Raw genomic sequence first — 15,835 nt, forward strand, 5'->3', positions numbered from 1 at the left:
CGGGCATATAAGGACAAAGATGTTAGGGAAAAGTCTAAATGATAAGCCCTTGAACAACCTTGAAGGGTTGATACTATAACTATACATATATTATAAGTAACATATCATTCTGTGACCAGACGTGTCAGAGGAGAACAGTAAGGTCACTGTTAATGAGAGGACAAAAGTGGAAGAATATGCCAACGCTTTGTTGTCATGCGTAATGAGCCGTTCCTCAGAGGGCTCCTAACTAACCCTCCAGTGACTGGACTCATCAGATCATACACATCACAGTCACTCTGATGCCTCAATGGACACAAACACACACAAATCTCCCTTAAACAGCTCACCAGATCAATACAACAAGATTCACGTTGTTGACTACTTTGAGCACCTAAACTACCAGAAGTCAATCAGTTATTTTCAAAGGAAGGAGACATGAAGAGACATTCTGCTATTTGTTGGAGAGTTAAGAATTGTAAAGAAATAAATCAGTGGAAGCTCTAGCTAGCCAGCTTTGACACAGTGCTGGATAGGCTTCCACCCAAAGTGCTGTTTTGCATGCTGTTGGGAAGATCATCTGACCAAAACCTCAGAAACTCCAACACCTATACACACTTCATGCAAATGAAACGGCTACAGGCTGGTGTGGAGTAGCTGTCTGCTCAGGACCAGCCTGGCACAGTGAGAAGGGCATGACACACACACACATACACGCACAAACTACTGTCCTGTCCTTAGATGCACTGGTGGCCTGAATGAGGCTGATGCTACTGCCGGGCATGACATTTGCATAAAAATAAGCATGCCTAGCGTGTGTGTGTATGTGTGTGTGTGTGTGTGTGTGTGTGTGTGTGTGTGTGTGTGTGTGTGTGTGTGTGTGTGTGTGTGTGTGTGTGTGTGTGTAAGAGAAAGCCAGAGGAGAGAAAGAGGGCGACAGAGAGGAGAGAGAGAGAGAAGGAGGAACAGACAGACAGACATTTAGAAGGCTTCAGTTAGAGCTACAGAACAGCCAGCCAGCCAGCCAGCCAGCCAGCCAGCCAGCCAGCCAGACAGCCAGACAGCCAGCCAGCCAGCCAGCCAGCAAGACAGCCAGACAGCCAGCCAGCCAGCCAGCCAGCCAGCAAGACAGCCAGCCAGCCAGACAGCCAGCCAGCAAGACAGCCAGACAGCCAGCCAGCCAGCCAGCCAGCCAGACAGACAGACAGACAGACAGACAGACAGACAGACAGACAGACAGACAGACAGACAGACAGACAGACAGACAGACAGACAGACAGACAGACAGACAGACAGACAGAGCCACAGTTGGTATGTTGTGTCCCGCATCCATCTGGATGTGAGACAGAGAACTGAATTATTCAAGTCAGAACCTAAAAATGGAGCACTAAAGGAGGGGAGTGTGTGTATGTGTGTCTATGAACAGTTCTACCAGCCAATACATTACACACACTATATGGTGACTCCTGTTCTTGAACAGCTCATTCCAAAATCATGGGAATTCATATGGAGTTGGTCCCCCCTTCGCTGCTATAACAGCCTCTTCTGGGAAGGCTTTCCACTAGATGTTGGAACATTGCTGCAGAGACTTGCTTCCATTCAGCCACAAGAGCATTAGTGAGGTCAGGCACTGATGTTGGGTGATTAGGCCTGGCTCGCAGCCGGCGTTCCAATTCATCCCAAAGGTGTTCAATGGGGTTGAGGTCATGTGCAGACCAGTCAAGTTCTTCCACACCCATCTCGACAAACCATTTCTGTATGGATCTCCCTCTGTGCATGGGGGCATTGTCATGCTGAAACAGGAAAAGGCCTTCCCCAAACTGCCACAAAGTTGGAAGTACAGAATTGTTTAGAATGTCATTGTATGCCGTAGCATTAAGATTTCCCTTCACTGGAACTAAGGGGCCTAGCACGAACCATGAAAAACAGCCCCAGACCATTATTCCTCCTCCACCAAACTTTACAGTTGGCACTTTACATTCAGGCAGGTAGCGTTCTCCTGGCATCCGCAGAAATGTGACGAACTGACTTGTTGGAAAAGCGTCATCTTATGACGGTGCCAAGTTGAAAGTCACTGAGCTCTTCAGTACGGGCCATTCTTTGTTTGCATGGCTGTGTGCTCGATTTTATACACCTGTCAGCAACGGGTGTGGCTGAAATAGCCGAATCCACTCATTTGAAGGTCTAATTATAACCTAACACAGTGGTGCTATGAATCTACTAGTTTACAGGCCACATCAGGCCTGCAAGTCACATTATGCTGGCTTGCAAAGTGATGTGTAATTCCTATTGGAATCCAGCCAGAGTTATCCAACAAGTGGAATGGTTAATCACCTGCAACCTGCATTCAGAATGAATGCCAGGGTAGGGAAGATGAGAAACTGAGACTACCTCAATCATCTAAACTTGCAGTAAATGCAATTACTAACAGAATGGATTCTTAACATGAATCTACCAAGCATAACAGCATAACATGTAGCGTAGCATGAATCAACCAAGCAATGTACATGCAAAAACACAGATATTACAGAAAAACGAACAATTCTGAAAAGCTCCCTGCAATAGAGCATGCTGGGAAATACTATATATGGTTCTATGTAGAACCCTTCTTGCCTTAGAATGGCGCTGGAGAGGATGGCTGACGTTTTACATGTTCCTAACCAACTGTGTTATTTTGTTCGTCTTTTTGCGTTGTTCGTAACTTATTTTTTAACTTATTTTGTCCATAATGTTGCTGCTACCGTCTCTTATGACAGAAAATAACTTTTGGACATCAGAACAACGATTACTCATCACAAACTAGTAGAAGATTTTTCCTTTAACGAGTCCGACGTGAAGCACATTCATTGGGAACATGCCCAAATCCCCATCATTTGCGTGAAGTGAAGTCGGAGACAAAGGGGGCGGGGGTCGGGCTGCCTTCTGAGAATTCCTAGGTGAGCGAGTAAAACCCCACTGCCATCCGTCCCATTGGCAAACATGCAATCATTGGAAAACCAAATCGATTACATTAAATCGGGACATTTAAAACTGTAATATCGTCTGTTTCACCGAGTCGGGGCTGAACGACGACATGAACATCATACAGCTGGTGGGTTTTACACTGTATCGGCAGGATAGAACAGCAGCCTCTGGTAAGACAAGGGGTGAGGGTCTATGTATATTCGTAAACAACAGCTGGTGCACAATATCTAAGGCAGTCTCGAGGTTTTGCTCGCCTGAGGTAGAGAATCTCACGATAAGCTGTAGACCACACTATCTACCAAGAGAGTTTTTATCTGTATTTTTCGTAGCGGTCTACATACCACCACAGACCGATGCTGGCACTAAGACCGCACTCAATGAGCTGTATACCGCCATAAGCAAACAGGAAAACACTCATCCAGAGGTGGCGCTCCTAGTGGCCGGGGACTTTAATGCAGGGAAACTTAAATCCGTTTTACCAAATTTCCACCAGCATGTTAAATGTGCAACCTGAGGGAAAAAAACACTAGACCCGAGAAGCATACAAAGCTCTACCTCACCCTCCATTTGGCAAATCTGACCATAATTCTATCCTCCTGATTCCTGCTTACAAGCAAAAATTAAAGCAGGAAGCACCAGACTACAAAGGGAAGCACAGCCGAGAGCAGCCCAGTGACACAAGCCTACCAGACGAGCTACATAACTTCTATGCTCGCTTCGAGGCAAGTAACACTGAAACATGCATGAGAGCATCAGCTGTTCCGGACGACTGTGTGACCACGCTCTCCTCAGCCAATGTGAGTAAGACCTTTAAACAGAACAACAGTCACAAGGCTGCAGGGCCAGAAGGATTACTAGGACTTGTACTGCAAGCACACGCTGACCAATTGGCAAGTGTCTTCACTAACATTTTCAACCTCTCCCTGGCTCAGTCTGTAATACCAACATGTTTTAAGCAGACCACCATAGTGCCTGTGCCGATGAACACTAAGGTAACCTGCCTAAATGACTATCAACCCGTAGCACTCACGTCTGTAGCCATGAAGTGCTTTGAAAGGCTGGTCATGGCTCACATCAACACCATTATCCCAGAAACCCTAGACCCACTCCAATTTGCATACTACCCCAACAGATCCACAGATGGTTCAATCTCTATTGCGCTCCACACTGCCCTTTCCCACCTGGACAAAAGGAACACCTATGTGAGAATGCTATTCATTGACTACAGCTCAGCATTCAACACCATGATGCCCTCAAAGCTCATCACTAACGTAAGGACCCTGGGACTAAACACCTCCCTCTGCAACTGGATCCTGGACTTCCTGATGGGCCGCCCCCATGTGGTAAGGGGTGGTAACAACACATCCGCTACGCTGATCCTCAACACGGGGGCCCCCTCAGGGGTGTGTGTTCAGTCCCCTCCTGTACTCCCTGTTCGATCATGACTGCATGGCCAGGCATGACTCCAACACCATCATTAAGTTTGCCGATGACACAATAGCGGTAGGCCTGATCACCGACAACGATGAGACAGCCTATAGGGAGGAGGTCAGAGTCCTGGAAGTGTGGTACCAGGACAACAACCTCTCCCTCAACATGATCAAGACAAAGGAGATGATTGTGGACTACAGGAAACGGAGAACCGAGCACGCCCCCATTCTCATCGACGAGGCTGTAGTAGAGCAGGTTGCGAGCTTCAAGTTCTTTGGTGTCCACATCACCAACAAACTAACATGGTCCAAGCACACCAAGACAGTTGTGAAGAGAGCACGACAAAACCTATACTGAAAAGATTTGGCATGCGTCCTCAAATCCTCAAAAGGTTCTACAGCTGCACCATCGAGAGCATCTTGACTGGTTGCATCACTGCCTGGTATGGCAACTGCTCGGCCTCCGACCGCAAGGCACTACAGAGGGTAGTGTGTACGGCCCAGTACATCACTGGGGCCAAGCTTCCTGCCATCCAGGACCTCTATACCAGGCGGTGTCAGAGGAAGGCCCTAAACATTGTCAAAGACTCCAGCCACCCTAGTCATAGACTGTTCTCTCTGCTACCGCATAGCAAGCAGTACCGGAGCGCCAAGTCTAGGTACAAGAGGCTTCTAAATAGCTTCTACCCCAACCCATAAGACTCCTGAACATCTAATCAAATGGCTACCCAGGCTATTTGCATTGCCCCCCCCTCTTTTACACTGTTGCTACTCTCTGTTATTATCTATGCATAGTCACTTTAATAACTCTACCTACATGTACATACATATTACCTCAATTTCCTTGACTAACTGGTGCCCCCGCACATTGACTCTGAACCGGTACCACCTGTATATATTCTTATTTATTTTTTATTTTTATTTTTTTTACATGTATTTATTTATTTTGGAAGTTTTTTAAATGTTTTTTTTTTTAACTGCATTATTGGTTAGTACGCATTTCACTGTAAGGTCTACACCTGTTGTATTCGGCGCATGTGACAAATACAAATACCCTTTCTTACATAAACAGTTCTTAGGATGTTAAAGGTTCTAGGTATCTAGTTAGAACCCTTTGCCTCACAAAGAACCCTAGTCTTCCAAAAAGGGTCGTTCTGATCAAAACAGTTCTTGGTAGAACCCTATCCCTCTGCAAATAACCCTTTTGGAACCCTTTTTCTAAGAGTGTAAAATACATTGTGTAGAAGACAGCACCACAGAATTAAACTACTTTACTTCAGAAGTACCCTATACAGTGCCTTGCAAAAGTATTCATCCCACTTGGGGTTTTTCCTATTTTGTTGCATTACAACCTATAATTTAAATCGATTTTTATTTGGATTTCATGTAATAGACATACACAAAATAGTCCAAATTGGTGAAGTGAAATGAAAAAAAATTACTTAAAAAAGTAAAAGTGGTGTGTGCGTATGTATTCACCCCCTTTGCTATGAAGCCCCTAAATAAGATCTGGTGCAACTAATTACCTCCAGAAGTGTCCCGTGTGGCTCAGTTGGTAGAGCATGGTGTTTGCAAGGCCAGGGTTGTGGGTTCGATTCCCACGGGGGACCAGTACGGAAACAAAAAAAACTAAATGTACTGTAAGTCGCTCTGGATAAGAACGTCTGCTAAATGCCTAAAATGTAAAAAAAATGTAAGAAGTCACATAATTAGTTAAATAAAGTCCACCTGTGTGCAATCTATGTGTCACATGATCTCAGTATATATACACCTGTTCTGAAAGGCCCCAGAGTCTGCAACACCACTAAGCAAGGGGCACCACCAAGCAAGCAGCACCATGAAGACCAAGGAGCTCTCCAAACAGGTCAGGGACAATGTTGTGGGGAAGTACAGATGAGGGTTGAGTTATAGAAAAATATCCTAAACTTTGAACATCCCACAGAGTACCATTAAATCCATTATTAAATAATAGAAAGAATATGGCACCACAACAAACTTGCCAAGAGAGGGCCGCCCACCAAAACTCATGGACCAGGAAAGGAGGGCATTAATCAGAGAGGCAACAAAGATAACCTGAAGGAGCTGCAAAGCTCCACAGCGGAGATTGGAGTATCTGTCCATAGGACCACTTTAAGCAGTACACTCCACAGAGCTGGGCTTTATGGAAGAGTGGCCAGAAAAAAAGCCATTGCTTAAAGAAAAAAATAAGCAAACATGTTTGGTGTTCGCCAAAAGGCATGTGGGAGACTCCCCAAACATATGGAAGAAGGTACCCTGGTCAGATGAGACTAAAATTTAGCTTTTTGGCCATCAAGGAAAAAGCTATGTCTGGCGCAAATCCAACACCTCTCATCACCCTGAGAACACCATGTTTTTCATCAGCGGGGACTGAGAAACTGGTCAGAATTTAAGGAATGATGGATGGCGCTAAATACAGAGAAATTATTGCGGGAAACCTGTTTCAGTCTTCCAGAGATTTGAGACTGGGACGGAAGGACAATGACCCTAAGCATACTGCTAAAGCAACACTCTAGTGGTTTTAGGGGAAACATGTAAATGTCTTGGAATGGCCTAGTCAAAGCCCAGACCTCAATCCAATTGAGAATATGTGGTATGACTTAAAGATTGCTGTGCACCAGTGGAACCCATCCAACTTGAAGGAGCTGGAGCAGTTTTGCCTTGAAGAATGGGCAAAAATCCCAGGGGCTGGATGTGCCAAGCTTATAGAGACATACCCCAAAAGACTTGCTGCTGTAATTGCTTTGGGGGGGTGAATAGCTATGTACGCCCAAGTTTTCAGTTTTTTTTTTGTCTTATTTCTTGTTTGTTTCACAAGAAAAAACATTTTGCATCTTCAAAGTGATAGGCATGTTGTGTAAATCCAATGATACAAACCCCCCAAAAAATCAATTTTAATTCCAAGTTGTAAGGCAACAAAATAGGAAAAATGCCAAGGGGGGTGAATACTTTCGCAAGCTACTGTATGTTACCAGTAGCAAAATTAGTGACACGTGAATGTCTTTGACCTCATCAAGCACACTGATCCTCTGCCAGGTAACACTAACACACATGTAACCTGTATGGCACATATAAGGCTCTGACTAAGGCCTTGAGGCTGAAACATTGGCACAAAAAATGCATATGTGATGCTTTGCAAGCGCAGGGTGTGGAGGAGCTTCTCTTTAAACAGTGAGGACCCAACCAAACCCTGTCTGTTTCCATATTCAGCCTGGACATCTACATGTGAATAAAACACAGGCACGAAGAGTACCCAGCTGGCATGACATGATGCTATCTCCCTCAGACATGACTATTTAGTTCAGATCTCTGTCAGTAAGGCCAGCGGACACACACACACACAGCTTTCCCAGAATGAAAGGGAAGATCAGGGTGTATCTGACACGGGGAAATGATTTAATAATTGGATCTCTAATTCATATGTGATTTGCTACAAAGAGGTTTAGAATGTCACTGAAGTTCTGCGTGTTCCTTCTACCTGAATTGCATGAAATATACATTTGATGGCCCATTCGATGATATTGAGTTCAATAGGGTCAGATACCTGTCAATGGGACATGTAATTCTCCAACAACAAACGATATTCTGAGTGCAGTGTTTCTTCACTCTGTTGCTCGACTACCCCCAATGTAAGACTTTGTCCCCCGTTAAGGCATTTGCATGCTTCCCATCCGAAGCAGTTTGGAAGAGTTTGTGTATATATTATGATGACATTTTGTGAATGTTTTATTTATTTTGGACTTCGGTAAGGGTTTTGTTGGCTGTTCGGGCACACAACTTTTTTTCCGGAGGCCAGCCAAAGTCTACGCCCCTTTGTCTGTAACTGGTCAACTGTAGGGATTGTTCAATAAAGTCTTTGTTGTCATTCAATGAGAGATGACTAATTTTCATGCACACTGCACCAAACATCTTAGTTAGATATAAAATTGCGCAACTAAGGTCTCTTTGGCAAAAACGTGAACATTTATGACAGATTTATCAAGCTATTTCAGATGAATTCTAAGAAACATAAACAGATTTCTCAAGCTATTTCAGATGAATTCTAAGAAACATAATCTCAAAATGGACAAACGGTACTAGTGCTGCTTTTTCTAGTTTTTCCAGCGAAGGTCTTTTAAGGGAGTATGTGAGCACACTCGTTTGGTTCGCCTAGCCAACTTCGGCTAGCCGCCAGCCCGAACTGAAGCCCCATCACAAACAAATGCATTAAGTTGGTGGATACCAGAGTCAAGAAACACTACTTTAGTGTAACCCCACAAACCAGACAGACAGCTTAAAATAAAGAAGAATGAGGATGAGGAATAGAACTGTACCATGTAGATACTGTAGATAGACAGATATAATAGGTGAGAGGGAGGAATAGAACTGTACCATGTAGATACTGTAGATAGACAGATATAATAAGTGAGAGGGAGGAATAGAACTGTACCATGTAGATACTGTAGATAGACAGATATAATAGGTGAGAGGGAGGAATAGAACTGTACCATGTAGATACTGTAGATAGACAGATATAATAAGTGAGAGGGAGGAATAGAACTGTACCATGTAGATACTGTAGATAGACAGATATAATAGGTGAGAGGGAGGAATAGAACTGTACCATGTAGATACTGTAGATAGACAGATATAATAAGTGAGAGGGAGGAATAGAACTGTACCATGTAGATACTGTAGATAGACAGATATAATAGGTGAGAGGGAGGAATAGAACTGTACCATGTAGATACTGTGGATAGACAGATATAATAAGATATAATAGGTGAGAGGGAGGAATAGAACTGTACCATGTAGATACTGTAGATAGACAGATATAATAGGTGAGAGGGAGGAATAGAACTGTACCATGTAGATACTGTGGATAGACAGATATAATAGGTGAGAGGGAGGAATAGAACTGTACCATTTTGCATGGCCTCATGTTTCCAGCGGGGGGTGGTGCATTTGTCTCCTTGCTCTAGAAACAAGAAGCAGAAAGTATTTAGAAACAGATACAGATGCAGTCTCTTTTTGTGAGGTCACAGCACAACACAGCTGGCCACACTCGTCTGGGTCAAAAGCCCTGATGAGGATTTTTTTTCTCTTCTTCAATTGAATGAGGTAAACAAAAAATCCCCCAAGGATTTTGACCCAGGCGAGTGCAGCATTCTATTCTGTGCTGTGACATGTGCCCCCCCCCCCAAAAGACTGTTCCTGTAGAGATGAAATAGGCATTTGAATACTTCAATGTATTTTAAAAGTGTTACCTGACATGCTGCTGGGCTTCAGGGCCTAGACACCATTCTCATACCCTCCCCTGCCTTCTGATACTGGGCTGGAGGGAGATAGAGCTGGAGGTTACTGGGCTGGAGGGGGATAGAGCTGGAGGTTACTGGGCTGGAGGGGGATAGAGCTGGAGGTTACTGGGCTAAAGGGAAATAGAGCTGAAGGTCACTGGGCTGGAGAGCAATAGAGCTGGAGGTTACTGGGCTGGAGAGACGATAGAGCTGGAGGTTGCTGGGCTGGAGAGACGATAGAGCTGGAGGTTGCTGGGCTGGAGGGGGATAGAGCTGGAGGTTGCTGGGCTGGAGGGGGATAGAGCTGGAGGTTGCTGGGCTGGAGAGACGATAGAGCTGGAGGTTACTGGGCTGGAGGGCGATAGAGCTGGAGGTTACTGGGCTGGAGAGATGATAGAGCTGGAGGTTGCTGGGCTGGAGGGCGATAGAGCTGGAGGTTACTGGGCTGGAGAGATGATAGAGCTGGAGGTTGCTGGGCTGGAGGGGGATAGAGCTGGAGGTTGCTGGGCTGGAGGGGGATAGAGCTGGAGGATACTGGGCTGGAGGGGGATAGAGATGGAGGATACTGGGCTGGAGGGGGATAGAGCTGGAGGATACTGGGCTGGAAGGGGATAGAGCTGGAGGAGACTGGGCTGGAGGGAGATAGAGCTGGAGGATACTGGGTTGGAGGGAGATAGAGCTGGAGGTTACTGGGCTGGAGAGACGATAGAGCTGGAGGTTACTGGGCTGGAGGGGGATAGGGCTGGAGGTTACTGGGCTAGAGGGAGATAGAGCTGGAGGTTACTGGGCTGGAGAGACGATAGAGCTGGAGGTTACTGGGCTGGAGGGGGAAAGAGCTGGAGGATACTGGGCTGGAGGGCGATAGAGCTGGAGGTTATTACTGGGCTGGACGGGAAAAGAGCTGGAGGTTACTGGGCTGGAGGGGGATAGAGCTGGAGGATACTGGGCTGGAGGGAGATAGAGCTGGAGGATACTGGGCTGGAGGGAGATAGAGCTGGAGGACACTGGGCTGGAGGGAGATAGAGCTGGAGGGAGATAGAGCTGGAGGTTACTGGGCTGGAGGGGGATTGGGCTTGAGGGAGCTAGAGCTAGAGGATAGTGGGCTGGAGGGGCATAGAGCTGGAGGATACTGGGCTGGAGGGCGATAGAGCTGGAGGATACTGGGCTGGAGGGGGATTGGGCTGGAGGGGGATAGAGCTGGAGGATACTGGGCTGGAGGGGGATAGAGCTGGAGGATACTGGGCTGGAGGGCGATAGAGCTGGAGGTTATTACTGGGCTGGACGGGAAAAGAGCTGGAGGTTACTTGGCTGGAGGGGAATACAGCTGTAGCTTACTGTGCTGGAGGGAGATAGAGCTGGAGAATACTGGGCTGGAGGGAGATTGGGCTGGAGGGAGATTGGGCTGGAGGGAAATAGAGTTGGAGAATACTGGGCTGGAGGGCGATAGAGCTGGAGGTTATTACTGGGCTGGACGGGAAAAGAGCTGGAGGTTACTGGGCTGGAGGGAAATAGAGTTGGAGAATACTAGGCTGGATGGGAAAAAAGCTGGAGGTTAATGGGCTGGAGGGAGATAGAGCTGGATCATTTAAAAAATATATATATATATACACTGCTCAAAAAAATAAAGGGAACACTTAAACAACACATCCTAGATCTGAATGAAAGAAATAATCTTATTAAATACTTTTTTCTTTACATAGTTGAATGTGCTGACAACAAAATCACACAAAAATAATCAATGGAAATCCAATTTATCAATACATGGAGGTCTGGATTTGGAGTCACACTCAAAATTAAAGTGGAAAACCACACTACAGGCTGATCCAACTTTGATGTAATGTCCTTAAAACAAGTCAAAATGAGGCTCAGTAGTGTGTGTGGCCTCCACGTGCCTGTATGACCTCCCTACAACGCCTGGGCATGCTCCTGATGAGGTGGCGGATGGTCTCCTGGGGATCTCCTCCCAGACCTGGACTAAAGCATCCGCCAACTCCTGGACAGTCTGTGGTGCAACGTGGCGTTGGTTGATGGAGCGAGACATGATGTCCCAGATGTGCTCAATTGGATTCAGGTCTGGGGAACATCAATGCCTTCCTCTTGCAGGAACTGCTGACACACTCCAGCCACATGAGGTCTAGCATTGTCTTGCATTAGGAGGAACCCAGGGCCAACCGCATGCACCCGTTTGACCAGACACATGCACATTTGTGGCCTGCTGGAGGTCATTTTGCAGGGCTCTGGCAGTGCTCCTCCTGCTCCTCCTTGCACAAAGGCGGAGGTAGCGGTCCTGCTGCTGGGTTGTTGCCCTCCTACGGCCTCCTCCACGTCTCCTGATGTACTGGCCTGTCTCCTGGTAGCGCCTCCATGCTCTGGACACTACGCTGACAGACACAGCAAACCTTCTTGCCACAGCTCGCATTGATGTGCCATCCTGGATGAGCTGCACTACCTGAGCCACTTGTGTGGGTTGTAGACTCCGTCTCATGCTACCACTAGAGTGAAAGCACCGCCAGCATTCAAAAGTGACCAAAACATCAGCCAGGAAGCATAGGAACTGAGAACTGGTCTGTGGTCACCACCTGCAGAACCACTCCTTTATTGGGGGTGTCTTGCTTATTGCCTATAATTTCCACCTGTTGTCTATTCAATTTGCACAACAGCATGTGAAATTTATTGTCAATCAGTGTTGCTTCCTAAGTGGACAGTTTGATTTCACAGAAGTGTGATTGACTTGGAGTTACATTGTGTTGTTTAAGTTTTCCCTTTATTTTTTTGAGCAGTATATTTAACTAGGCAAGTCAGTTAAGAACAAATTCTTATTTACAATGACGGGCTAGGAAGAGTGGGCTAATTTCCTTGTTCAGAGGCAGAACGACAGATTTTTACCTTGTCAGCTCGGGGATTCGATCTAGCAACTTTTCGGTTACTGGCCCAACGCTCTAACCACTAGGCTACCTGCTACATGGACAACTCATAGAGAACTCATACCTCTCTAGCTCTCTGTATTCCCAGTCAGTTTCTATGGGCTCAATATGACACTGTTGACAGTACAGAAGGTACTCAGAACCATGTATAGCCGTGCGACTCTGTTGGCAGCTATTCTCACCTGTGTGCAGCGTGTCAGAATCCCCCGCGGTGATGCGTCGGCTTACACCATTGGAGCCTGGAAGACACATACGAAGGATTTTGTTAGATTTGTTGAAGAAGGAACAGGTCTCCTATGCCAAATGTCCCCTAGACATGACTCTGCTGCCCACAGCAACACCTAGTGGACATAGATGGAACAGCAACCCTGTGGACACACACACACACACACACACACACACACACACACACACACACACACACACACACACACACACACACACACACACACACACACACACACACACACACACACACACACACACCACACACACACACCACACACACACAAACACACACACCTTTAATGCCTTAACAGGGAGATCAACATGCAACAGAGAAAGAGAGACTGTAACATACTGTATGTGAAGACGTAGCCTATGGTCCCATACTGTGTACATACAGTGCATGAAAGAAGACTTCACTAGAGCACATAACGATAAGATCATGGCCTGTTCTATAGTATGTAGACTAGTATGGAAGTAGACTAGATGTGTGTGTGTGTTGGGGGAGTGTTAGAGCAGCACAGTCAGGAAGTGGAGTGTCCACATTCCAGGAAGAATTGTCATTTTATAATATAAAGCCACATCTCGGAATCAGAGAGCTGCAATGACAACACAGAAACACACACTCTTACATACCACAGAAACACACACTCTTACATACCACAGAAACACACACTCTTACATACCACAGAAGGTGGTTCAGGTCAACTATATAACATACTGGTTCTCTATTGATTCACTATATTTCAAACATCTGTCTAGCCCAGCCTCTCTGTCTCTCTGTCTCTCTCTCTCTCGCCTTAGTACTGGGATTGAACATGTGACCCTCAGACCACAGCTCACAGCTTACGTCTCTCCACCATCCCTGTCCACAACGCCCTAGCAAACCGGAAGCTTACTGGCGAGTGATCTTCCAACGTCCTAAGTCCTGTGGAATTCCACAGTGTCTCTAGAGCGACCTGGCTGGTGTGTGTGTCAATATGTGTCAGTGCATTCGGAAAGTATTCAGACCCCTTTCCTTTTGCCACATTTTATTATGTTACAGTCTTATTCTAAAATGGATTACAAGATTTTTCGCCCTCATCAATCTGCACACAATACCCCATAATGACAGAAATACTTTATTTACATAAGTATTCAGACCTGATTTGATTTGACATGATTTGGAAAGGCAAACACCTGTCCATATAAGGTCCCACAGTTGACAGTGCATGTCAGAGTAAAAACCAAGCCATGAGGTCGAAGGAATTATCCGTAGAGCTCCGAGACAGGATTGTGTCTCAGCACAGATCTGGGGAAGGGTACCAAAAAATGTCTGCAGCATTGAAGGTCCCCAAGAACACACTGGCCTCCATCATTCTTAAATGGAAGAAGTTTGGAACCACCAAGCTGTCAGTCTGGCCAAACTGAGCAATCGGGGAGAAGGGCCTTGGTCAGGGAGGTGACCAAGAACCCGATGATCACTCTCATAGAGCTCCAGAGTTCCTCTGTGGAGATGGGAGAACCTTCCAGAAGGACAACCATCTCTGCAGCACTCCATCAATCAGGCCTTTATGGTAGAGTGGCCAGTCGGAAGCCACTTCTCAGTAAAAGGCACATGACAGCCCGCTTGGGGTTTGCCAAAGGGCACCTAAAGGACTCCCAAACCATGAGAAACGAAATTCTCTGGGGATGTTTTCAGTGGCAGGGAGTGGGAGATTAGTCAGGATCGAGGGAAAGATGAACAGAGCAAAGTACAGAAAGATCCTTGATGAAAACATGCTCCAGAGTGCTCAGGACCTCAAACTGGGGTGAAGGTTCACCTTCCAACAGGACATCGACCCTAAGTACACAGCCAAGACAACGCAGGAGAGGCTTCGGGACAAGTCTCTGAATGTCCTTGAATGGCCCAGCCAGAGCCCGGACTTGAATCTCTGGAGAGACCCGAAAATAGCTGTGCAGCGACGCTCCCCATCCAATCTGACAGAGTTTGAGAGGATCTGCAGAGAAGAATGGGAGAAAATCCCCAAATGCAGGTGTGCCAAGCTTGTAGCATCATATCCAAGAATACTCGAGGCTGTAATCGCTGCCAAAGATGCAAAAAACAAAGTACTGAGTAAAGGGTCTGAATACTTATGTAAGTGTGACTTTAAAAAAAACATTTTTTTAACACATTAGCAAAAATGTCTAAAAAACGTTTTTTTTTGGTTTGTCATTATGGGGTATTGTGTGTAGATTATCCATTTTAGAATAAGGCTGTAACGTAACAAAATGTGGGAAAAGTCAAGGTATCTGAATGCTTTCCAAATGCACTGTATGTCAATGTGTGTGTGTGTGTGTGTGTGTGTGTGTGTGTGTGTGTGTGTGTGTGTGTGTGTGTGTGGTGTGTGTGTGTGTGTGTGTATGTATGTATGTGTGTGTGTGCACGCGTGTGTGTATATGTGTGTGTGTGAGTGCGTGCGAGTGTGTGTGTCTGTATAGAGTTGTTGATGTGTGTGTGTGTCTAGCGTGCAAGAGACTATAATTGAGATATCAGGAAGTGAAACTTTAGATATCAGGACGTGAACTGTCCAAGATTACAGCCTCCACACTTTTCCTGTGCATGGTTTTACCATAGTGTGTGTGTGTGTGTGTGTGTGTGTGTGTGTGTGTGTCCTCCTACTCTATGCTGATGAGTTGAGACTGTTGCTAAACATCTGGTCCATTCAGGCCATGTATTTTGCCTAATGCATCTTTTATTGGCATATGGCCTAATGTATTCATGTCATGAAGAGGTGAGTTGACAGCCTTAACCCAACACAAATAATGCTGTCCTTCCACACCGAGAATGAGGTGCCATAAAGTGTGATAGGCAACGGGTAAACATCCATCTACTGCAATAATCCATTTTGCGTGTGTATGTAAATTGTAGAGGTGCCATCTTTGTGTGTATGTCCACTATACACAATCCCTCCTCCCATACCCCCTTCCTCTGGAGAACAGCTGGCTGGAGGTGAAGTGCATGATCCATCCACTTGTACTCAGTGTACTAACACAAGAT

General features: G+C 45.9%; 1 protein-coding gene across 7 annotated transcripts in view; it reads right to left on the minus strand.

Moving 5' to 3' along the window:
* The window catches only part of LOC106588669 (thyroid hormone receptor beta), a 145,382-nt gene that overhangs the window by 35,904 nt on the left and 93,643 nt on the right, over positions 1 to 15,835 (minus strand). For 5 of the 7 annotated variants that reach the window (XM_014177887.3, XM_014177886.3, XM_014177882.3 and 2 more), the window contains exons 3-5: positions 12,774 to 12,830; positions 9,638 to 9,705; positions 9,295 to 9,348 (exon numbers count right to left, since the gene is read on the minus strand). In XM_014177887.3, the coding sequence (XP_014033362.1) occupies positions 9,295 to 9,348; positions 9,638 to 9,644 (61 nt within the window). In that variant the 5' untranslated portion in view covers positions 9,645 to 9,705; positions 12,774 to 12,830. Of the gene's footprint in view, positions 1 to 9,294; positions 9,349 to 9,637; positions 9,737 to 12,773; positions 12,831 to 15,835 lie in introns of all 7 variants that reach the window. The other 2 variants (XM_014177883.3, XM_045709453.2) reach the window with 1 other exon arrangement.

This window comes from Salmo salar, chromosome 27, assembly GCF_965601325.2.
Source record: "Salmo salar chromosome 27, fSalSal1, whole genome shotgun sequence".
In the NCBI taxonomy this organism is placed as follows: Eukaryota; Metazoa; Chordata; class Actinopteri; order Salmoniformes; family Salmonidae; genus Salmo; species Salmo salar.